Source organism: Panthera pardus, unplaced genomic scaffold (genome assembly GCF_024362965.1).
Source record: "Panthera pardus isolate Hobbes unplaced genomic scaffold, ASM2436296v1 HiC_scaffold_6, whole genome shotgun sequence".
NCBI classification, from domain to species: Eukaryota; Metazoa; Chordata; class Mammalia; order Carnivora; family Felidae; genus Panthera; species Panthera pardus.
The window spans coordinates 65,604,047-65,628,118 of NW_026526991.1; the positions used below are offsets into that span (position 1 = coordinate 65,604,047).

Consider the following 24,072-nt stretch of genomic DNA (forward strand, 5'->3'; position numbering starts at 1 on the left):
CAAATCAAAACCACACTCAGATACCACCTCACACCAGTCAGAGTGGCTAAAATGAACAAATCAGGAGACTATAGATGCTGGCGAGGATGTGGAGAAATGGGAACCTTCTTGCACTGTTGGTGGGAATGCAAACTGGTGCAGCCGCTCTGAAAAACAGTGTGGAGCTTCCTCAAAAAATTAAAAATAGATCTACCCTATGACCCAGCAATAGCACTCCTAGGAATTTAACCAAGGGGTACAGGGGTACTTATATACAAGGGCACTTGTACCCCAATGTTTATAGCAGCACTTTCAACAATAGCCAAATTATGGAAAGAGCCCAAATGTCCATCACTGATGAATGGATAAAGAAATTATGGTATATATATACAATGGAATACTACTTTGCAATGAGAAAGAATGAAATATGGCCTTTCGTAGCAACATGGATGGAACTGAAGAGTGTTATGCTAAGAGAAATAAGTCATACAGAGAAAGACAGATACCATATGTTTTCACTCTTATGTGGATCCTGAGAAACTTAACAGAAGACCACGGGGGAGGGGAAGGGGGAAAAAAGTTACAGAGAGGTAAGGAGGCAAACCATAAGAGACTCTTAAAAACTGAGAATAAACTGAGGGTTGATGGGGGGGTGGGAGGGAAGGGAGGGTGGGTGATGGGCATTGAGGAGGGCACTTGTTGGGATGAGGACTGGGTCTTGTATGGAAACCAATTTGACAATAAATTCCATATTAAAAAAATAAAAATAAATAAAATAAAAAACATTAAATAAAAAAAAACCATACTTATTCACCACCTACTACATAAGACTCTGGGGCTAAGGCTGTGAATAAAACAGACAAGATCCTCCCCTTTTATTTATTTGTTTAAGTTTATTTATTTTAGAGAGAGAGAGAGAGGGAGACAGAGAATCCCATGCAGGCTCCATGCTGTCAGTGCAGAGCCCAATGTGGGGCTCGAACTCACCAACCATGAGATCACAACCTGAGCTGAAATCAAGAGTCAGACGCTTAACCAAACTGAGCCACCCCAGTATTCCAAGATCTTCCCCTTTTAGAATTTATATTCCAGTGGGAGACAGAAATTAAGCAAATAAATAATAAATGTGCTAAGAGGAAAAAGAAGCAGGTTAAGGGGGGAAAGAAGGGATAGAGCATACTATTTTAGAAAGAAAGGTCAAGTCCTCTTTGGGGTGATAATATTGAAAGAGAAACATTAAGGAAATGAAGAAATGAGTATCTGGGGGAAAAGGAAACTAGGCAAAGGGAACCACGAGTGGAGAGTCTTGAGGCAAAGTAGCATACTTACTGTGTTTGAGGTATAGTACAAAGGCCAGTGCAGTTGAAGTGGATGAGGGAGGGGGGGGGGAAATAACATAAGCTGAAGCCAGAGAGGTAGCCAGGAGCCAAATCATGAAGAACCTTTTAGAAGAATGTAAGAATTTGGATATTATTCTAAGAATGCCCTCCAGAGTAGGCATGATCAAAATTATATTTTTATTTTATTTTTCATTTTGTTTATTTTAGAGAGAGAGGGCACACAAGTTGGGGAGAGGGGCAGAGGAGAGAGAAAGAGAATCACAGGCAGGCTCCACATTCAACATGGAGCCCGACACGGGGCTTGATCCCATGACCCTGGGATCATGACCTGAACTGAAATCAAGAGTTGGACGCTCAACCAACTGAGCCACCCAGACACCCCCAAAATTATATTTTTAAAGGATCACTTTTAAAAGCAGCCTATAAGAATAAAAACAGGGAGAGCACTTAAGTAGACTATTTCTGTGTCTGGGAGAGAGATGGCAAACAATTCAGGATATATTTTTAGGCATAGCTCACAGATTTGCTGATGTATTAGATGAACTATTTTTTTAATTTTTGAAAAAAAATTTTTTTTTAATTTTTTTAATGTTTTTATTTATTTTTGAGACAGAGAGAGACAGAGCATGAGCAGGGGAGGGGCAGAGAGAGAGGGAGACACAGAATCTGAGGCAGGCTCCAGGCTCTGAGCTGTCAGCACAGAGCCTGACGTGGGGCTCGAACTCACAGACTGTGAGATCATGACCTGAGCTGAAGTCAGACGCTTAACTGACTGAGCCACCCAGGCGCCCCAAAATTTTTTATTTTTGAGAGAGAGAGACACAGCATGAGGAGGGGGAGGGGCAGAGAGAGAGGGAGACACAGAAGCTGAAGCAGGTTCCAGGCTCCAAGCTGTCAGCACAGAGCCCCATGTGGGGCTCCAACCCACGAACTGCGAGATCATGATCTGAGCTGAAGCTGGACGCTTAACCGACTGAGCCACCCAGGCGCCCCAGACAAAATATTTGAAAAAAGAGAGAAGTCAAGAGTAACTCAAAGGTCTTTGACCAGCACAACTGGGTGAAAAGAGATAACATTTACTCAGAGGGAGAATACTAGGAGAAGAAAGAAGTAGGTTGTGTGCATTTAAGTGTGAGGAGGAGGTGGAATTCAAGAATCCTGTTTGGGACATGATAAATCTAGGATGCTTATTAGACATCCTGTTGGAGATGTTGAGTAGGATATGTGCTTCAGGGAATAGGGGAAAGGTCTGGGTAAGATATATACATTTGGTAGTCACCAGTATATAGATAATGTTGTTTTTTTTTAAGTTTATTTATTTATTTTGAGAGACACTGGGAGCAGCGGGAGGAGCAGAGAGAGAGAGGGAGAATCCCAAACAGACTCCAAGTGGTCAACTCAGAGCCCAATGTGGGGCTCCAACCAACGAAACTGAGATCATGACCTGAGCTGAGATCAAGAGTCAGACACTTCACCGACTGAGTCACCCAGGCACCCCTATACATAATATTTAAAGCCATGGGGCGCCTGGGTGGCTCAGGCGGTTAAGTGTCCAACTTTGGCTAAAGTCATGATCTCACGGTTTGTGGGTTCGAGCCCTGCAGTGGGCTCTGTGCTGACAGCTCAGAGCCTGGAGCTGCTGCAGATTGTGTCTCCCTCTCTGTCTGCCCCTCCCCCACTCACACTCTGTCTCTCTCTCAAAAATAAACACTAAAGAAAATTAAAAAAAAAAAAAAAAACCCATGAGGTTAGATGGGCATATATGTCTTCTTTTTCACTTATGTGACCATTTCTCTACATCAGCAGTCTTCACATTTTTGCTTGTGTACGACCTAATTTTTTTTTGAAAACTATGTACCTCTTCAGACATCTTTAAGTTGTATCTAAAATTGTTCAAATTTAGTTTAAATGGTTAAAAAAAGAAGGTAATTTTAACATTTAAACATTTTAAATTTCAACATTTTAAAGTAAAACTTATACCATTCTGTTACATCTAACGGAATCCAAAAACATCTAAGTTGATACCTGCTATCATCTGTTTTTAAAAGATAAGAGAAAACTGGGGGGTCTGGGGAGCTCAGTCAGTTAAGCATTCGACTTCAGCTCAGGTTCATGAGTTTGAGACCCACATTGGGCTCTCTGCTGTCAGCATGCAGCCCACTGTGGATCCTCTGTTTCCCTCTCTCTCTGCCCTGCCTCTGCTCCCGCCTCTCAAAATAAATAAATAAACTTAAAATAAAATAACATATAAGATAAAACTGAGTTTCCAATAATGTGGTGGACTAGATATTTTGATGTGCCTTCCAATAAAAACTAAAAATGCTAGATAAAATGATAAAACCATTTTCTTAAAAGTTTCAAAAAGCTGATAAGATAGGAATCCTTAAGGAATCCTTAAGCCCGGGGAAATGGAACTCTGATGTCATTTTTTCTACAGCCTTTTAAGTGTTAGAATGGAATGTAAAGCCTAGGGTGACCCAAAAGAAGAAGTATAATAAATGAAGCACCTGCTTAAAAAAAAAAAAAAAGAAAAAAGAAAAAAGAAAAATTTGGAACTCCAAAGGACTAAACCCTTAGTGTAAGGGTGAGCCAGAATTAAATCTACCCCAAGCTCCTCTTCCAGAGAGTTGCAATGAAAATTGCCTTGAAGTGAGCAGGAAAAAGAGGAAAAACAAACAGACAAGAATACCTATGTCCAAAACAACCAGTTCTTACATGAATTTGCAACTCTAATCCACATAACTTGGATATTCCAAAAGCCCTAAAGCTATAAATTTAGTTTAAAGGCTTCCTAGATAGGTAGTGCCCTCAGGCATCTGACAGAAGAAAAAGCAAATCTTTATCTTAGGCATCAAAACATTTCATCCTCAAAATCTAATTTTCCAGAGTATGGAGCTTCCTCAAAATGTTAAAAATAGAACTAACCTGGGGCGCCTGGGTGGCGCAGTCGGTTAAGCGTCCGACTTCAGCCAGGTCACGATCTCGCGGTCTGTGAGTTCGAGCCCCTCGTCAGGCTCTGGGCTGATGGCTCGGAGCCTGGAGCCTGTTTCCGATTCTGTGTCTCCCTCTCTCTCTGCCCCTCCCCCGTTCATGCTCTGTCTCTCTCTGTCCCAAAAAAAAAAAAAAAAAAAAAAATAGAACTAACCTATGATCCAGTAATTACACTACTGGGTATTTACCCCCAAAATACAAAGACACTAATTCAGAGGGATACAGGCACCCCTATTTTTATTGCACCATTATTTACAACAGCTGAATTATGGAAGCAGCCCAAGTGTCCATCAATAGATGAATGGATAAAGAAGATGTGGCATACACATACAATGGAATATTATTTAGCCATAAAAAATAATGAAGTCTTGCCATTTGCAACGACATGGATGGAGCTAGAGAGTATAATGCTAAGCAAAATAAGTCAGTCAGAAAAAGACAAATACCATATGGTTTCACTTATATGTGGAATTTAAGAAACAAAACAAATGAGCAAAGGGGAAAAAAGAGAGAGAGAGGCAAATCAAGAAACTGTACTTCTAGCAAATTATTGAAACTGAGAGAAAGGGTCATGGGAACCCCTGAGTTTATAGCTGGTGGGTGTAGGTATAGGTGGCACATTGGGACTTGCGACTGGCCCCTTAAGTGGGGGCAGTCTTTTGTGATTGAGCCCTTCACTGGTGGGGTCTGCACTAACTGCACATAGTGTCAGAACTGAATCGAATGCTAAACACCCAGGTGGTATCAGAGAATTAAAAACTGGGGTGGAGGGGCGCCTCAGTGGCTCAGACAGTTAAATGTTCAACTCTTGATCTTGGCTCAGGTCTTGATCTCAGGGTTATGAGTTCAAGCCCTGTGTTGGGCTCCATGCTGAGCATGGAGCCCACTTAAAAACAAAAATTGGTGTGTTAAACACCATGTGTTTGCTGTCAGAAAGAATCGTACAGAATGACTATATATACAAAAATTCCAAAAAAGAATACATATCAATTATTAGAATTTTTTTTTTTATTTTAGAGAGAGAGTGGGGGGGGAGAGGTACAGGGAGAGAATGAGAATCTTTTTATTTTTAATTAAAAAAAAATTTGTTTTAAGTTTATTTATTTTGAGAGAGAGGGAGAGAGCACAAGTGGTAGAGAGGCAGAGAGAGAGGGGGAGAGAGAACCCCAACCAGGCTCTGCACTTTTGGTACAAAGCCCAGTGCAGGGCTCGAGCCTATGAACCGTGAGATCATGACCTGAGCTAAGATTAAGAGCGGTCGGCCACTTAACTGACTGAGCCACCCAGGTGCCCCTGTATTATTGTGGTTATTCAAGTATTATTCATTGCTGAAGCAAATACACTAAAACCTTGGTTTGCAAGCATAATTCATTTCGGAAACATGCTTGTAACCCAAAGCACTCGTATATCAAAGAGAATTTCAAAAACCATTGGCTCAGTTGTAATCATGTGACATTTGGCATCACATACTACTCATATTACAAGACACCACTTGTTTATCAAGTTGAAATTTATTAGAAATGTTTGCTCGTCTGGCAGAACACTCGCAGAACAAGTTAGTCGCAGTCCAAGGTTTTACTGTAGTCCACTATAACGATACTCCCTTTCTCATACAAACTTTTATTTTTCCTGAATCTCATAACTGCCTCAATCTTTGCTTGATGTTTCATATAAAACTTTCCAAATGCTCCTACCTCTCTGCCAATAGCCTGAGTAGTATTAATTAATTAATTAGAAATTAGCCCATCAACCCAGTCAAAGGAGGGACACGGAGACTCAGAGCACAGTGAAGAGAGGCTTTAATCAATGTTGTTCCAAGCCTGGGTGTCTGACAGGCAGGCACACTCAGGGCAGTCACAGCAGACAATTTATCTCCTAGTATGCAAGTTCCTCCCCTGGCTCCTCATTAGCTGAGTACTACAGAGGTTATAGCCTTACCCAGATGTTGCCTGTGCCCATGTAAGACAAAAAGTAGTCTGATTGGAACAAATATACATTTCCTGAGGTGACACAGAGTCTTTCAGTCCCTTCTCCCTTTGTTCTTTGGTGTGTGCTCATTGCAAAGCCTGAGAAAATAAGCCCACAAAAGGGACAGGGGAAGAAGAACCAGGAAGTGAAGTGACTAAGGGTTTGGGACTCCATGGTGGTGGTTGGGGGGGTGGGGGTGGGGGTGGTGCAGTGTTCATACATATTTCTAATAGGTTGTAAACCTATGGTTAATTAGACAGCACAGTTTTTATTCGGTATTTCTTCCTTATTTCTCACATTCACCACTTCCTGTCTGTTGGTTGAATCCTTCTTTTTGGAGAATGATTTTTTTCCATCATCATGCATTCTTCACAATTCTATGGATCCTGGCATGATCTTTAAACACGAAGTCCTGCTATACTGGCCCTTTGTTATCTACAAAGGCTTAACAAAACCAAGTTCTTCCAAAGAAAGGCCTTGCTTTCAAATATTCATTAAATAAATTATGATACATCCATAACAACAGACTACTTTGACGAGAGAAAAACTCTCTAAAGGCCTGATACACAAGGAAGCCATTTTAGATTTCTTTCTAAGTCAGCATAACTGTACATAAACTTTGTTCAAAGCAAAAGCCTGATTTATGGCCTGCCACGCATGCATTGTACCTCTGCTTCAAGAACGAGTAGCCTAAAGGAAAATCATCTTGTCCTTGAGATAACCATCAATGCTGCTACTCCCTGCATTCTTTTATGATAAAACTCATGATTACTGCCTATATGCAGACCTATAAGCCTTTGAGCTTTCATAAGATGAAAAAAAGTATATAACCCTATAAAAATTGCTCATTCTTGGAACAGTTTCTTCCCCATGAAGATCATGTTTCCAAGGCATCTGTACTAACGTGGGCTTGAATAAAACTTTCTTTACTTTTTGAAATTCTAAAAGGCTAGGGGCCCCTGGGTGGCTTAGTCAGTTGAGTGTCGGACTTCAGCTCAAGTCATGATATCACAGCCCTTGGGCTTGAGCCCCGCATTGGGCTCTGTGCTGACAGTTCAGAGCCTAGAGCCTGCTGTATCTCTGTATCTCCCTCCTTCTCTGCCGCCCTCTTGCTTGCTCTCTCTCTCTCTCTCGCTCTCTCAAAAATAAACATTAAAAAAATTTAAAAAAAGAAGAAATTCTAAAAGGCTTGTTCATTTTGGATTGACACCCTATAGATGGAATAGAAAATAAAACTAATGAAGATGCTTTCTAGGAGTTGTTGACATGGAAAGATATCCAGAATACTGACAAGTGAAAAAGCAAGGTATAAAACAGCATGCACTATAGCTTGCTATCCTTTTGTGCATAAAAAAGGAGTTAAATAGGGGTGCCTCGGTGGCTCAGTTGGTTGAGTGTTCAACTTTGGCTCAGGTCATGATCTTTCATTCGTGGATTCGAGCCCTGCGTTGGGCTCTGTGCTAACTGCTCAGAGCCTGGAGCCTGCTTTGGATTCTGTGTCTCCCTCTCTCTCTGCCTCTCCCCTGCTTGCACTCTGTCTTTCTCTATCTCTCAAAAAATAAAATGAAACATGAAAAAAAGGTGAAATAAGAATAGGTCAATATTTGTTTATATTTTCATGAAGAAATATTGACAGAATTCACAACAAATTAACACAAATGCTTATCTATGGGGCTAGTGGGGAGGAATGGGATGAATGAGCACAGACTTGTGTATTAGCCAAGGCTGTCCAGAGGAGAACCAATAGGATCTGTCTACCTACCTACCTACCTGCCTACCTATCTACCCATCCATCCACCCATCCATCCATCCACCCATCCATTGAGATTATAAAGTATTGGCTCACATGATTATTGAGGCTGAGAAGCCCCACTGTCTATCATCTACAAACTAGAGACCTAGAAAAGACAGGCATGTAACTCAAAGGTTGGAGAGCTAATGGTGTAGATTCCTGTCTGGATCTGAAGTCTGAGAATCAGGAACACTGAGGACAGAAGATTGATATCTCAGCTCATGTAGTCAGGGAGAGAGTAAATTTAAACTTCCTGTGTCTTTTTGTTCTATTCAGGCCCTCAACATTTTTTTGTTTTTGTTTTTGTTTTGTTTTTTAAGTAAACTCTACATCCAAGTAGGGCTCAAACTCATTACTCTGAGATTGAGTCCCATGCTCTATTGATTAAGCCAGCCAGGTGCCCCAGGCCCTCAATGCTTTGAATGACTTCCATTCCCATTGGAGAGGGCCATCTGCTTTATTCAGTCCACCAATTCAAATGCTAATATTTTCTGGAAATACTTTACAGACACACCCAGAAATAACATTTAACCAGCTATCAGAGATCACAGGGTGGAAGCAAAACTTCTCAATGTACGTTGGCTTATCTCTTCAACTTTTGAACCATGAGAACTATTAACTAGTCTATTGTTGTTTTTTTTTTTACATTAAAAAAAATCCATTCATATATTCAATTATCTTTTCAGTGGCTAACATCTACTTTGTCTTCTATTTCACAAATGGTGATCTAGCAGTTTCAGCAAAACACCAATCCTGGATAAATCCAATTCTCCACCTATTTCATACCTCATCTGAGCAGCTGGTCCTGACTAGAAAAAAACTACCAGGATGACTGATAATCATTTTGTATTTACAACCACAAATGTTTGAAAAATCTACTATGCCTTCAACAATACTTGGAAATTTTACTACATTTCCCTAGTTAATTTATTCTCCCACTCTTAGAGATGACTATTTTATACATTTGCTCTCTTCAAACCTCACACATTCTCTCCCCAATCCTCATGTTTAGTCAGTGACCCTCCCCTTCCCATTTCACTGAAAAAACAGAAAATAAAAAAATTTAAAAATAAACGCAGAAGAGGAATGCCTGGGTGGCTCAGTCGGTTAAGTGTCCAACTTTGGCTCAGGTCATGATTTTGTGGTTCATGGGTTCGAGCCCCACATCAGGCTCTGTGCTGACAGCTCAGAGCCTGGAGCCTACTTCAGATTCTGTGTCTCCCTCTCTCTCCACCCTCCCCTGTTCATGCTTTGTGTCTGTGTCCCTCAGAAATAAAATAAACATTAAAAAATTTAAAAACAAAATAAAAATAAATACAGAAGAAAAATTCCACAAGATCCCACCACATCAGTTGTAACTTTAATCAGCCTCAAATAACAGACACACACACAACCCAGGAAAATGAAAAAAGGGAAAAAGATCAGTGTGACTTAAACAAATTGTTTTATTTTCTCCCATAACGAAAAGTCCAGAGGTAGGCAATCCTGGGCTGGTTTGGCAGCTCCACAATGTCATCAGGGACCTAGATTCTAGCTTCCTCCATCCTTAGCAATGGTTTAGGATCACTTTATTGTTGTAAGATGGTTGAACTTCAATTATCACGTCCACATTCTAACCAAAAAAAAAAAAAGAGAGAGAGAGAGAGAGAGAAAGAAAGGGCTAAAACATATACCAGCTCAGAGCCCCACAAAATAACTTCCACTAACAATTCACCAGAACTTAGTCACATAGACATCCCTTGTGTAATTGAAACAGAAACTTGGCACCTAGCTCCCAACAAAATCAGGATTCTGCTGTGATTAAGAAACAGGGAGGGAATAAGGAGAAATTCCCTGTTTTGCTGTTTCACTGGGATGGGAAGAAAAAAGAAGCCACCAAAAGAGAAATTCCACTGTTCCCAACACCAAATCTAACTGCCAATCTGAACCTGTACTCATACTCTGCTTCCTCCTATGTGTCAGTGGAAAAACTATCATGCTCCTCTCCAAGGTTAACCCCTTCAGTGGCACACTGGATCCCTTCCCATTTCACTAGTCTAAAACTTTGTTCCTTAATTGATCCCCCCTTTTCCTCACATCATCAATTTCCCCCTCTTTTATTTCTTCTCACTAGCAAACACACATGTTAAACTATCTCCCATCTTTAAAAAAAAATCTTTCCTTTATTGAACATCCCTATCCAGCTATGCCAGCTATCATCCTTAACTCCCTTAAAGCAAAATTCCTCAAAAGAGGTTTTTATCCCATTTTCTCCACTTCCTCACCTTGCATTCTCTCTCAAACCCACCCCCATCAAGCCCTTCATTCATGCCTACTGATGCCACTCTTGCCCAGGTCACCGGTGACATCCACACTGCCAAATCTATTAGCCAACTCTCTGACCTTATCTTACCTAACTTCCCAAAAGAATTTGACACAGTTTGCACTCTCCTGCTTGAAACACTTTCTTCATTGGTTTCCAGAACACCACACTCTTCATGTTTTTCTTCCTACACCACTGGCTGATCTGTCTCACTTTTGACTACAGGATCTTCTTCCTCATTTTTAAAACCTGAAGGGCTCCAGGGTTCAATCCTGGGTCCTTTTTTATTTTTTTTAATGTTTATATATTTATTTTGAGAGAGAGACTGAGAGAGAGAGAGTGTGTGAGCAGGAGAGGGGCAGAAAGAGAAGGAGAGAGAGAATCCCAAGCAGGTTTCACACTGTCAGCGCAGAGCCCAACTCAGGGCTCATCTCACAAACTGTGAGATCATGACCTGAGCCAAAATCAAGAGTCAGATGCTTAACCGACTGAGCCACCCAGGCACCCCTTTGGTCCTCTTTTAATCTACACTTTCTTCCTAGGTGATGTCACCCAGTTTCCATGCTGATGACTCCTAACTTTACTTCCAGTGTGACTTCTCTGCACCTTAGCCTACTGCCTAATCACCATTTCTACCTAGATAACTAATACCTACATCTCAAACTTAACATGTCCAAAACTGAACTTCTGATTCCCTCCATTTCTTGATCCCTGTTCCTCCTTCAGTATTCCCCCTTGTTGCTTGGGCCAGAAACCGTAGGATCATGTTTGACTCCTCTCTTTCTTTCTCACTCTACATTCCATGCATTAATAAATCCTACCAGTACTACCTTCAAAATATATCCATACACTGACCCCATTTTACCACCTCCACCACTGGTGCAGCCTGGTCCAAGTAACTATCACCTCTTACTTGCATTACTGTTATTCCCTTCCAACTCATATTCCTTATTCCACTCTTAACCTCCTATAGTTTATTCTCATAACAGCCAGAAAATTCCTTTTAAAGTCTAAAATAGAATATGCCACAGCTTTGCTCAAAACTATGTAATGGCTTCCCTTATTTTTAGAATAAAACATAGTCTTTCCATGGTTAATAGGAAGACACTTGCATGATCTAGGCACTGGCTACTTCTTAGATCTTATTTCATAATACTCTCCCCCTCACTTCCTCTGCTCATATCTCACTGACTTTATTGATATTGCTTTAAAAAGACATACACGCTCAACCTCAAGCTTTACACTTGATGTTCATCTGCATGAAATGCCCACTCTATCACCTAATTCAGATCTTTGTTCAAATAACTACCTCCTCAGAGAGGCCTTCTCAGATCGCTTTATCTAAAATAGCATTCTTCTTAACTTTAATCTCTTTTCACTTTATTTTTCCTCATAGCACTCATTAGTACTTGACATTATATTTCACATCTCTGTGCTACATATTCATTTTCTTTCTTCTTCACTAAAATATAAATTCCATGAGGGGGGAAGAACATATTTTGTTCATTGTTGTATCTACCCAACATTTAAAAGGAGCACTTGAGTGGTAAGCTCTCAATAAATATTTGTCCATTAAATAAAAGAAGTCATATTATTTTTCTCTGTACATATATATATAGAGAGAGAGAGTGAGAGAGAGAAAAATAATATATATATACAATGAATATATATATATATATATATATATATATATATATATATATATATATACATACACAATGAACACTTTGTAGTCTTTACCCTACTTAACTTCCCTACAGCATTTGGTATTGTACCACTTCTTCTGGAAACCATTTCTTTCCTTGGCCTGTGAGACCCCCAGCTCTACTTCCCTGATCATTCCTTCTCAGACTCCTTTTATAGGTTCCTTTTCTCTACTTTGAATAAGGCCATTCTTCAGTTCCCTACTAAAGCCAAGTTCTCTACTAAGGCTACTCCTCTCCTGGCTCTATATATTTCCAAGTGGTCTTATCCATCTCCACGGTTTAATTACCATCTTTATGCTGAAGACTCTCAAATCTGTGTCTCTCTCCTCTCTCCTATCTGCATATATGACTAATGGACATCTCCAGGTATATGTACCACAGACACTTAAACCTCAAAACAAGACAAAAGCTGAATTGTTAGCTTCTCCTGTGTCCCTTCTTCAGTTCACATCCACTTCTTCCTTCAGTGTTCTGATCTCAGTGAAAAACACTACCATTCAATCAGTTATTTAAACCCAAAACCTAAAAATTAACCTCCATTCCTCAGTTTCCTTCAAACCCTGTATCCAGTCAACCACCAAGTCTGGCACTCAACAACAAATGACAAATTAGGCACTTAGTATAATAATAAATCTGGAGGTAGGTGGTTTTAAGGTTGGCTTAGCAGCTTCACAGTGCCAGAGCACTGAATTGGCATCTCTTTGTCTTTTTTTTAAACAGATAAATGATTTTTTAATGTTTATTTATTTATCTTGAGAGAGAGAGAGAACGAGCAGTGGAGGGGCAGAGAGAGATGGAGACAGAGAATGCCAAGCAGGCTCAGCACTGTCAGCACAGAGCCTGATGCAGGGCTCAAACCACAAACTGTGAGATCATGACCTGAGCCAAAAACAAGAGTTAGACGCTTAACCAACTGAGCCACCCAGGCATACCTCTCTGATTGTCTTTATATTAAGACCCTGAAAGTCTTAAATTGGCTGCAGGCATTACACCTTCATAGGACATTTCCAAAAACAGAAAGCAAAGGGAAGACCAGAAACAAAAGGGCTTTTCTCAAGGGTGCAATCTCTTTTGATCAGGGGGAAAACTGTAGTTGGGGCACAGGGGTGCAAGAGCACCTGGCTCTGGGAGTCCCAAACAGATAAGGTTCAACTACTCGCCACTGACAAAACCCAAAGACAGAGAAATGAGTGGTGGTGAAAGAAGAAAGGAATTTATCTCATTGAGGGCAACACTGGGAAGACAGCAGACCAAACATCTCAAAGACTGTCTCCAAAGTGTTGAAAATACTTCCAGGTATATATAAGGAAAATGTGGAGCAAAGGTTGGTGGGTACGTGCAGGTAGGCAGTGAAGGTTAAACTGATATTGTCTTAGGGTCAGTCACCAGGGGTCCTGCTGGCTCAGGGCACTCCTTATTGCTCAAAGGGGTAGTTTTGGTTCCCATGGGGGATGCTTTGCCCGCAGGGTCTTTTGGCTGAGTTAAGAGATAAGTTTGATGGGGCACCTGGCAGCTCAGTCCATAGAGCCTGTGACTTGATCTCAGGATTGTAAATTCGAACCCCATGTTGGGTATAGAGATCACTTAAAAAATAAAATCTTAAAAAAAGAGAGAGACACCAAAACCCATAAAATACCTAGGAATAAATCTAACCAAAGAGGTGAAAAATCTATACACCGAAAACTATAGAAAGCTTATGAAAGAAATTGAAGACACACACACAAAAAAAGGAAAAATATTCCCTGCACCTGGATAGGAAGAACAAATATTGTTAAAATGTCAATACTACCCAAAGCAATCTACATATTCAATGCAATCCCTATCGAAATAACACCAGCATTCTTCACAGAGCTAGAACAAATAATCCTAAAATCTGTATGGAACCAGAAAAGACCCTGAATAGCCAAAGCAATCTTGAAAAAGAAAACCAAAGTAGAAGGCATCACAATCCCAGACTTCAAGCTGTACTACAAAGCTGTAATCATCAAGACAGTGTGGTACTGGCACAAAAACAGACACTCAGATCAATGGAACAGAATAGAAAACCCAGAAATGGACCGACAAACATATGGCCAACTAATCTTTGACAAAGCAGGAAAGAATATCCAATGGAATAAAGATTGTCTCTTCAGCAAGTGGTGCTGGGAAAACTGGACAGCGACATGCAGAATGAACCTGGACCACTTTCTTACACCATATACAAAAATAAACTCAAAATGGATGAAAGACCTAAATGTAAGACAGGAAGCCATCAAAATCCTCAAGGAGAAAGCAGGCAAAAACCTCTTTGACCTTGGCCACAGCAACTTCTTACTCAACACGTCTCTGGAGGCAAGGGAAACAAAAGCAAAAATGAACCATTGGGACCTCATCAAAATAAAAAGCTTCTGCACAGTGAAGGAAACAATCAGGAAAGGAAAGAATCAGGAAGGAAAACTAAAAGGCAACTGACAGAATGGGAGAAGATATTTGCAAACGATATATCAGATAAAGGGTTAGTATCCAAAATCTACAAAGAACTTATCAAACTCAACACCCAAAAAACAAATAATCCAGTGAAGAAATGGGCAAAAGACATGAACAGACACTTCTCCAAAGAAGACATCTAGATGGCCAACTGATACATGAAAAAATGCTCAACATCACTCATCATCAGGGAAATACAAATCAAAACCACAATGAGATACCACCTCACACCTGTCAGAATGGCTAAATTAGCTACTCAGGCAACAACAGATGTTGGCGAGGATGCAGAGAAAGAGGATCCCTTTTGCACTGCTGATGGGAATGCAAGCTGGTGCAGCCACTCTGGAAAACAGTATGGAGGTTCCTCAAAAAATTAAAAATAGAACTACCCTACAACCCAGGAATTGCACTACTAAGTATTTATCCAAGGGGTACAGGTATGCTGTTTCAAAGGGACACATGTACCCCAATGTTTATAGCAGCACTATCAACAATAGCCAAAGTAAGGAAAGAGCCCAATGTCCATCGATGGATGGATGGATAAAGAAAATGTGGTATGTATATACAATGGAGTATTACTTGGCAATCAAAAAGAATTAAATCTTGCCATTTGCCACTACACGGATGGAACTAGAGGGTATTATGCTAAGTGAAATTAGTCAGAGAAAGACAAATATCATATGGCTTCACTCATATGAGGACTTTAAGACACAGAACAGATGAACACAAGGGAAGGGAAGCAAAAATAATATAGAAACAGGGAGGGGGACAAAACATAAGAGACTCCTAAATATGGAGAACAAACAGAGGGTTACTGGAGGGGTTGTAGGAGAGGAGATGGGCTAAATGGGTAAGGGGCATTAAGGAATATACTCCTGAAATTATTGTTGCACTATATGCTAATTAATTTGGATATAAATTCAAAAAATAAAATTAGAAAAAAAAAGAGAAGTTTGGAAAAAAGAATTTAATCAATTAGAAAGTACAGACTGAGGGTTGGGGATACCTGGGTAGCTCAGTCAGGTAAGCATCCAGCTCTTGATTTTGGTTCAGTTCATGATCTCACTGTTTGTATGAGTGATCTGCGAGTCGGGCTCTTTGCTGACAGCACGGAGCCTGCTTGGGATTCTCTCTCTCTCCCTCTCTCTCTGCCCCTCCCCCACTTGTGTGTGTGCACTCTCTCTCTCTTAAAATTAATAAACTTTTTTTTTTTAACGTTTATTTATTTTTGAGACAGAGAGAGACAGAGCATGAATGGGGGAGGGTCAGAGAGAGGGAGACACAGAATCTGAAACAGGCTCCAGGCTCTGAGCAGTCAGCACAGAGCCTGACGCAGGGCTTGAACTCACGGACCGCGAGATCATGACCTGAGCCGAAGTCGGACGCTTAACCAACTGAGCCACCCAGGTGCCCCAATAAATAAACTTTTAAAGATCTTCCTGTTTAAAAAAAAAAAAATTACAGACTGAGGTCAAAATGGAGGTAGTTGAAGTGTTCTTTCAAAACCATTCAGAAATACCCTAGCCAACTTCCCTTTATGTTCCATTGGCCAGAACTGGGGTCCAATCATAAGGAGACTGAAAAAGCAAGTAAACAACTGGTAAAAGGAAATAGGGTTCCCTTGATTTGTCCCCTGGGATGGAGCACATAAATATCCTTTAAAAAGAGAGAGCGTGGGGGCGCCTGGGTGGCTTAGTCAGTTAAGCGTCGGACTTCAGCTTAGATCATGATCTCGTGGTTCGTGGATTCAAGCCCCATATCAGGCTCTGTGCTGACAGCTCAGAGCCTGGAGCCTGCTTCACATTCTGTGTCCCCTCTCTCTCTGCTCCTCCCTTGCTTGCGCTCTGTCTCTCTCTCAAAAGTAAATAAACATTAAAAAATAAGAAGAAGAGGGGTGCCTGGATGGCTGAGTAGGTTAGGCATCCGACTTCAGCTCGGGTCATGATCTCGCCATCTGTGAGTTTGGGCCCTGCATCGGGCTCTGTGCTGACAGCTCAGAGCCTGGAGCCTGTTTCAGATTATCTCCCTCTCTCTCTGCCCCTCCCCCGCTCATGCTCTGTCTCTGAAAAATGAATAAACCTTAAAAAAATTTTTTTAATAATAATAAGAAGAAAATAAAAAGAGAGAGAGGTTATCTTGGCAAAGAAGGATGGAAGAAGGTGGTTTTTAGAGGGGCAACAAAGATTGGCTTCCACACAAACAGACATGGAGTTTGCATGCAATTAGGGGGAAATTTTAAACAGGTAAATAAACATACAAACAAGATAATTTCAGATTCTATAAATGCTATGAAATAAGGGAATGTGATAATAAGTGATGGGAATATTATGGAAAATAAAGCTGATAGAATTTACTAATGGGTTTGAATATGACAATATGAGAAAAAGATGATTCAAACTAATACTGATTCTCATTCATAAATGAAACTGGAGAAAGATAATTAAGGATCTAAAGTCATACTACCATTAACTGACAAAATTAAAATTGTGTCTAGAACTATCTGAATCCAAAACCCATTTTCTTTCCCCTATACCATGGTGGGTGGGGTGGGGGGGGAGGGCAGGGAGAGAACACAAAATAGTATATGTAAATTTATTAACACTGTGATAAGTAAGAATAAAGGCTAAATGTTTGAAAATAGTTGATGCTTGGTAAGTTATTGCTACTTATTTTTGTCTTTCCCTGTAGAGCTGGTTAATAAAGGAACAAAATATAAAGTGAACTGTTGTGTCTAAACCACAATATGGAATTATCAAAAATGTTCTGACTGCAAAGAACAGTTAAAACAGTAGCAAATGGCCACAATATTAAGTAGCAAAGATGGGAGTGGCTCAAATAGCAACACAACATTTCCATTACATCAAAAACTCAAAGCAAATTGTTACAAGCTCTGAAACAGTCCAACAAAAGAAAGATCTATAATATAATCAGTTAAAATGTTAAGACAGTGGATAATACTGTTTATATCCCAGCAATAGATAACTACTATTTAGTTGCTAAATATATACAAAGTATATACATCTATATATAATACAAGTAAATAAACCTATGTAAGTTTAATATGGGTACAAAAAAAAAACAAATGTCAGCTTTTCCTTTCAGGTACTAAAGAGGTAGCAAAATATACTTAGCATTATTCAATATTTTTCTGGCATAAAGATACCAGATTAGATAATATTTAAAAGTCCTTTTTGGCTCTAAATTACTCTCTAAAAACCAAGGTATCATCAGGGACCTAAAAAAACCCCTCAAATACTTCCTCATTCACAACAGGGGAATTCACTGAAACAAGGCTAGCAAAGCTAATGATTTTAGGAAGGCGTCTAGGGAAACATATAGGCCCATAGGAGCAAATCTCTGCAGTGAAAGCTCTAAGGTTCTGCAGAGAGCTAGGAGAAGGGAGGTGCCTGCTTCCAAATGGCTTTCATCCAGAGCAGACAGCAAAATGGAGTTAAGCAGGGTGGTTCCCTAACATTCATTCTTCTGGGCCAAGCAAACTAATCATTTTCCATCTCCTTTAAGAATAAGTGAGACAATATTTAAATATATTCCTGTCCCTGGTAACCCAGTTTGGAAAATGTGTGTAAATTTGGATCTTGAGTTGAAAACCTTTTAACAGGATTACAAAAAATATATATTTATTAGAAATAAAAGAAAACCTCCTTGTTTGTATTCCAGGTTCATAGAAGTGGAGATATTATATATATATTTATAAAACTAGAAATATATATGAAATCAGAAACATACACACACACACACACATATATATGTCTCATTACAAACTACACACACATATTAATAGTGTAAATTTGTTATTTGGTATGAAGGGTGAAGGCTTTACCAAATCTGAGTAAAGTAATAACTGAATTTGAGCTATGACTTGTTACTGTTTTATGTTTACTTTTTCTGTTACTAACATATCACTGCAAGGATATCTTGAATAGTGTAACAGCAATAGGTTTCTGCTAGGGCCATTTTAAAGCCACACTTTATCCTAACTAACCACTTTATGCATTTACAAGGGTTAGCAATATATAGTTTATGGTCTTGTAATAGATTCTCCTGAAAGGCAGGGCGAGGTCTGGGGGGGAGGGGGTACCCACTATTATCTGGGCCTCCAAGCAGTGCGCCATAACCAACTGATCTATCTTGACATAACAGAAAGCATTTATTATTATATAGAGTTTTACAAAGCTCTAAATATAACACAAGGATTCCCTACTTCCTAATATCCTTCGGTGTCAAACAATTTCCTCTCTACCCAAATTTCTGTTCTCACTACTCCCATTCAGCTACCAAATGTGAAATGTACCTTTGTGGGGTTTTTCTGTTGTTGTTGTTGTTGTTGTTGTTGTTTAAGATTTTATTTTTAAGAATCTCTACACCCAACTTGGGGCTCAAACTCACCACCCCGAGATCTGGAGTCACAGGCTCTAGCGACTGAGCTAGTCAGGTGCCCGTGAAATGTATCTTTGAATATCCTCCCATTTTAAAAGCCCCTAAGACTGTTCCATAAAGTTGTTGGTTTAGGTCTAAAAATGGGGCCTAGTAAGTCGTTTTAACAGCCTCGATGTTCATTGCTTCGGTACTACTTTTTGAATGACTGAAATACTTTTGCTTCCAACGTCTTGCACCTTACTTTAACGAACAAGTCATTACAATAAACCAAATAAAACTAGTCTGTTTTCTAAACCTTGCATCCTCCACATTACCAGGTAAGTAAAGAATGCACTGCCTGCCTTTAAAGGAACTGAGAAAAGAAAAAGGCAAAACTCACTGACAAATTGTGGCAACATGAAAATAATCAGCTGAGCTAGCCGGACCAGAAGTTTCTGCATTTCATGGTGCTTCATCTTTAAAACTGTATGGACTTCTTAAGTCTTAGGGTTCGTCCATATTAAGGCAAGCCTCCTTTCCCGTTCCCACGTTGGCTGGTTTCGGAACCTGCGCCCGCCACCCGCCCCCCGCCCAGGCCCTGGCAGCCATGCGCCAAAGACTGCAGCACCCGAGCTCGCTGTCCGCAGGCGCGGCGGACCCCGCCCAGCAGGCCCGGAGCGGGGAGGGGGCTCCGGTCCAAAAAGCCCGCCTCTGCGGCGGCCGAGCCGGGCGCCGAGTGGGCGCGCCGGGCCGGGGGAGGGGCCCGCGGCAGTGGCACCGCCTGTGCCCGCCCGCCCCTCCCCGGACCGCTACTTAAGTGGCTCCGGCACCGCCCCCGCTTCAGTGCGTTACTTACCTCGACTCTTAGCTTGTCGGGGACGGTAACCAGGACCCGGTGTCTGCTCCTGTCGCCTACGCCTGCTAACCCTTAGCCATCATGGTGAGTGGACCACTCGCGGCGCCGCCCTCGCTCTGGAAAAACGGGAAAAGCCAGCCCGGCGGTCTCGGACGGCCTTTTAGCCAGAGATCAGCGCTCCTCGTTTTGGAGGGCGAAAAGCGAGGCGAGGGTGGGAGTAGTGAGAATGGCTGGGGCATGGAAGGGGGGGCGCATTTTCTTCTCTGTCTTTGGGAGGGGATGGCGGAGCCCCAGCTCCCCAGACCGTGGTTGGGGCTCTCAATTAGCCCTTACCTCCGGGGTGCAGTGACCCGAGACCCTACAGTCCTTTCCCGCGCGTTCCCATCCCCCCTTCCTTCCCCGGCCTTTGGCGGGAGCGCGCGCGGGCTCCACGCCCTCACTTCCTCCTTAGCGAGAAGAGCGGAGGCGGGAAGGAGCCGGAATACAAAAGCGCACGCGCGACCGTTACCTTCCCGCCAGGGAGCGGCGGGAGACCGCCCCTGCAGTCTGCGCGTGCGCGCTGGGGCCCTGCGCGTCCGCCACTGTAGGGCGTGTCGTCTGTTAGCCTGAATTTTTGTTTTTTAACGAAAGAAAAGCTACATGTGGAGAATCCTCCGTGTTAGTGTGCTGCAGTACGCCAGCGTATTAGGATAATTTGCTCCCAACAGCTTCTAGACTCCCATCTGTCCCTTGACCTATGTTAGGAATGCGTGTAGGAGCAGCTGGTGGCGGTGAGGGATTTTGAGAGAATGGAAATCGGATCTTGGTCCAGATCTGGGCTGCTGATAATCCCCTGCTGCGCCCTGACTGATGTGGGGGTGCTAGGCTAAGCCTAGCGCCCGGGGAGCAGAAGATCGTTGGCGGAGGTAGCACCTCAGCAGACGTGGCCGCTGCGTGTCTGCAGCTGCGCGGTCCCGCTGGCCGCAGGCGGGCGCGGGCGCGCGCGCACACACCCTGAATTGCTCATTCATCCTGTGCCGCAAAACCCCGCCCTTTGTCCCTGTGGCGAGACATTTCCTCTGCACTGTTCTGGCCACGTGCTTCCTGTGATGGTAGCTGCCCGGAAATCTGGCCGCCTAGTCTAAAATGGAATTCTGAAGCCTGAGCACTGGATGAATGGCCTCCCCCCTATCTTGGTGCTCCAAAGGAGAAAGCTGTGACTAAGCTTTCTTGGTCTGGAACGAGGCCTTCCCAATTTACAGGGTGAAAAGAAATACATTAAAAGCAATGCCGATTAAAAAGTGTAGTGATTGTCTCCTAGAAAAGATGTTACATTTTAACTAGTCTTAGAAGGGGAAATTTGTAAGATTGATTACTTAAGTTATTTTGTTCTGCTTCACAGTCACTACTAGATTAGTTTAATGCTGATTTTTTTTTCTTTTTTTTTTTTTTTACCTACTTTTCCACAGCGTGAGTGCATCTCCATCCACGTTGGCCAGGCTGGTGTTCAGATCGGCAATGCCTGCTGGGAGCTCTATTGCCTGGAACACGGCATCCAGCCCGATGGCCAGATGCCAAGTGACAAGACCATTGGGGGAGGAGATGACTCCTTCAACACCTTCTTCAGTGAGACGGGCGCTGGCAAGCATGTGCCCAGGGCAGTGTTTGTAGACCTGGAACCCACAGTCATTGGTGAGTTGGCCTCAGTAACCCAAGGGAGATCTCAGGGCTCTTGAGACAGGAGGTCTGTCGTGAGGGCTCCATTGGCACCCTGGGGTTGGGCAGGCGTGTGCAGGTTGTGAGTGACGGGTGGCTGCTTTGTTTTTCTCTTCCAGATGAAGTTCGCACTGGCACCTACCGCCAGCTCTTCCATCCCGAGCAGCTCATCACAGGCAAGGAAGATGCTGCCAATAACTATGCCCGAGGGCACTACACCATCGGCAAGGAGATCATCGACCTTGTCTTGGACCGAATTCGGAAACTGGTATGTTTGTTCTCCAGAATAAAGTAAATAATGACCCTAAGGAAGACATTTGAAATACGATCTTTTCTTTTCAAACACAGAATAGAAATATAATGGAGTGAGGACAACTGGTAAATTATTCCTTGATAGGGTTTTTAAATTTTCAACTGCAACATGATTTATTTGGTGTCATTTTATAAACGTCAATGAAGATATTTTAAGTGAAGAAATGCTTTGTAATTCTGGGAAGGTCTATTATAATCTGTCTTCTCTGTTCCTTTTTTCTAACAGGCCGACCAGTGCACAGGTCTTCAGGGCTTCTTGGTTTTCCACAGCTTTGGAGGGGGAACTGGTTCCGGGTTCACCTCCCTGCTGATGGAACGTCTCTCTGTCGATTATGGCAAGAAGTCTAAGCTGGAGTTCTCCATTTACCCAGCCCCCCAGGTTTCCACTGCTGTCGTTGAACCCTACAACTCCATCCTCACTACCCACACCACCCTGGAGCACTCTGATTGTGCCTTCATGGTAGACAACGAGGCCATCTATGACATCTGTCGTAGAAACCTCGATATCGAACGCCCAACCTACACTAACCTTAACCGCCTTATTAGCCAGATTGTGTCTTCCATCACTGCTTCCCTCAGATTTGATGGAGCCCTGAATGTGGATCTGACAGAATTCCAGACCAACCTGGTGCCCTATCCCCGCATCCACTTCCCTCTGGCCACATATGCCCCTGTCATCTCTGCTGAGAAAGCCTACCATGAACAGCTTTCTGTAGCAGAGATCACCAATGCGTGCTTTGAGCCAGCCAACCAGATGGTGAAATGCGACCCTCGCCATGGTAAATACATGGCTTGCTGCCTGTTGTACCGTGGTGATGTGGTTCCCAAAGATGTCAATGCTGCCATTGCCACCATCAAGACCAAGCGCAGCATCCAGTTCGTGGACTGGTGCCCCACTGGCTTCAAAGTTGGCATTAATTACCAGCCTCCCACTGTGGTACCTGGTGGAGACCTGGCCAAAGTACAGCGAGCTGTGTGCATGCTGAGCAACACCACAGCCATTGCTGAGGCCTGGGCTCGCCTGGACCACAAGTTTGACCTGATGTATGCCAAGCGTGCCTTTGTTCACTGGTATGTGGGTGAGGGCATGGAGGAAGGAGAGTTTTCTGAGGCCCGTGAGGACATGGCTGCCCTTGAGAAGGATTATGAGGAGGTTGGTGTGGATTCTGTTGAAGGAGAGGGTGAAGAGGAAGGAGAGGAATACTAATTACCATTCCTTTCAACCCTGCAGCATGTCACACTCAGAACTTAAGCTTCAACATTAGCTGACAGGCATTAAAGCTTCTGGTTAGATTGTCTTCACTTTTAACTGTGACCATGTCTTACTTTTCCATGTGTACCTGTCAGATTTTTGCATCATGTCTCAAAGTAAAGGCTTTATGAAAGGAAGTTTGACTTCTGTGCTTCTTCTAAATTGCTTTCTCCAATTCAAGATGTACTACCACTCATCTACATCTGGAAGATAGTCTGCAACAGGGTTGTAATACCAAGGATCCATCCAGCTTTCTGTGTAGCTGCCTGTATGGGGAAAAGAGCACACTGGACTGGAAAAGCAGGAGAGCTAGATTTTGACACTGATGTGTTAATACCACCTCAGTTTCAGAACGCAGGTCAAAGCAGGTTTAGGAAAAATTAACCTTTGTACAACAAAATGGCTGGCTAGATGAACATTTGACCACAAGGAGGTGAAAGCTGTTTCTAGCCCTATCCTATTGGGAGGGAGGAGTGGCAGGATCAGAATTCCTGGTGATAAAAATCCTACCATAGGGGAAAACCAAATGAGGCATGGGTATAGGAAAAACAAAGCTATGGATGTTTGCAAGAGCAGTGCTTTAGGAGACAGTGAAGTGGCAACATTGTTCAGGTTAGGATAGGGTTAATAATTTACAGTACTTGGTGTAGCATACATTTTTTTTAAGTTTATTTGCAGGGGCCGGGGTAGGAGTGAAGGGGCAGGGACAGGAGAGAGTCCTAAGTAGGCTCAGCAGAGCCCCACACAGCTTTAACTCAAAAACAGATCATGCCTTAAGCCAAATTCAAGACTCCAATACAACCAACTGAGCCACCCAAGTGCCCCAACATACTGTACATTCTTTCAAGTATATAGTTTGGCTGCATTTAAATGACTATGGAGAAGACAGGCAAACAGGATGCAGATAGAGGGTTTAACCTAAGAGAAAATGTACATTTGAAATTCAGGAAGTATAGGGACTATTAAGGTTGGCTGGAGATGTTGATCCTTGGTTTAAAGAGTAGGGAATACCAAAAATTTTCCAGTTTTTTCCCTA

The 24,072-nt window shown here is 42.2% G+C and overlaps 1 protein-coding gene and 1 long non-coding RNA gene across 2 annotated transcripts; one reads left to right on the forward strand and one right to left on the reverse strand.

The window, feature by feature from the left end:
- Window positions 1-9,495: 9,495 nt before the first annotated feature.
- Window positions 9,496-19,654, reverse strand: LOC109249068 (uncharacterized). The gene is made up of 2 exons (XR_002072424.2): window positions 19,322-19,654; window positions 9,496-9,682 (listed from the first exon to the last, which is right to left on the reverse strand). It is a non-coding gene; the product is annotated as an uncharacterized LOC109249068 (long non-coding RNA).
- A 77-nt stretch (window positions 19,655-19,731) lies between these two features.
- LOC109249063 (tubulin alpha-1B chain) lies at window positions 19,732-23,173 on the forward strand. The gene is made up of 4 exons (XM_019419234.2): window positions 19,732-19,861; window positions 21,226-21,448; window positions 21,592-21,740; window positions 22,011-23,173. Exons 1-4 carry the CDS (start codon window positions 19,859-19,861, stop codon window positions 22,989-22,991), a joined length of 1,356 nt encoding a protein of 451 aa, XP_019274779.1. The 5' UTR covers window positions 19,732-19,858; the 3' UTR covers window positions 22,992-23,173.
- Window positions 23,174-24,072: the final 899 nt, after the last annotated feature.

Coding starts and splice junctions, on each gene's coding strand:
- LOC109249063 (XM_019419234.2), top strand. Junction 21,449..21,591: donor CCTGGAACCCACAGTCATTG/GTGAGTTGGCCT, acceptor TTTCTCTTCCAG/ATGAAGTTCGCACTGGCACC. Junction 21,741..22,010: donor TGGACCGAATTCGGAAACTG/GTATGTTTGTTC, acceptor TTTTTCTAACAG/GCCGACCAGTGCACAGGTCT.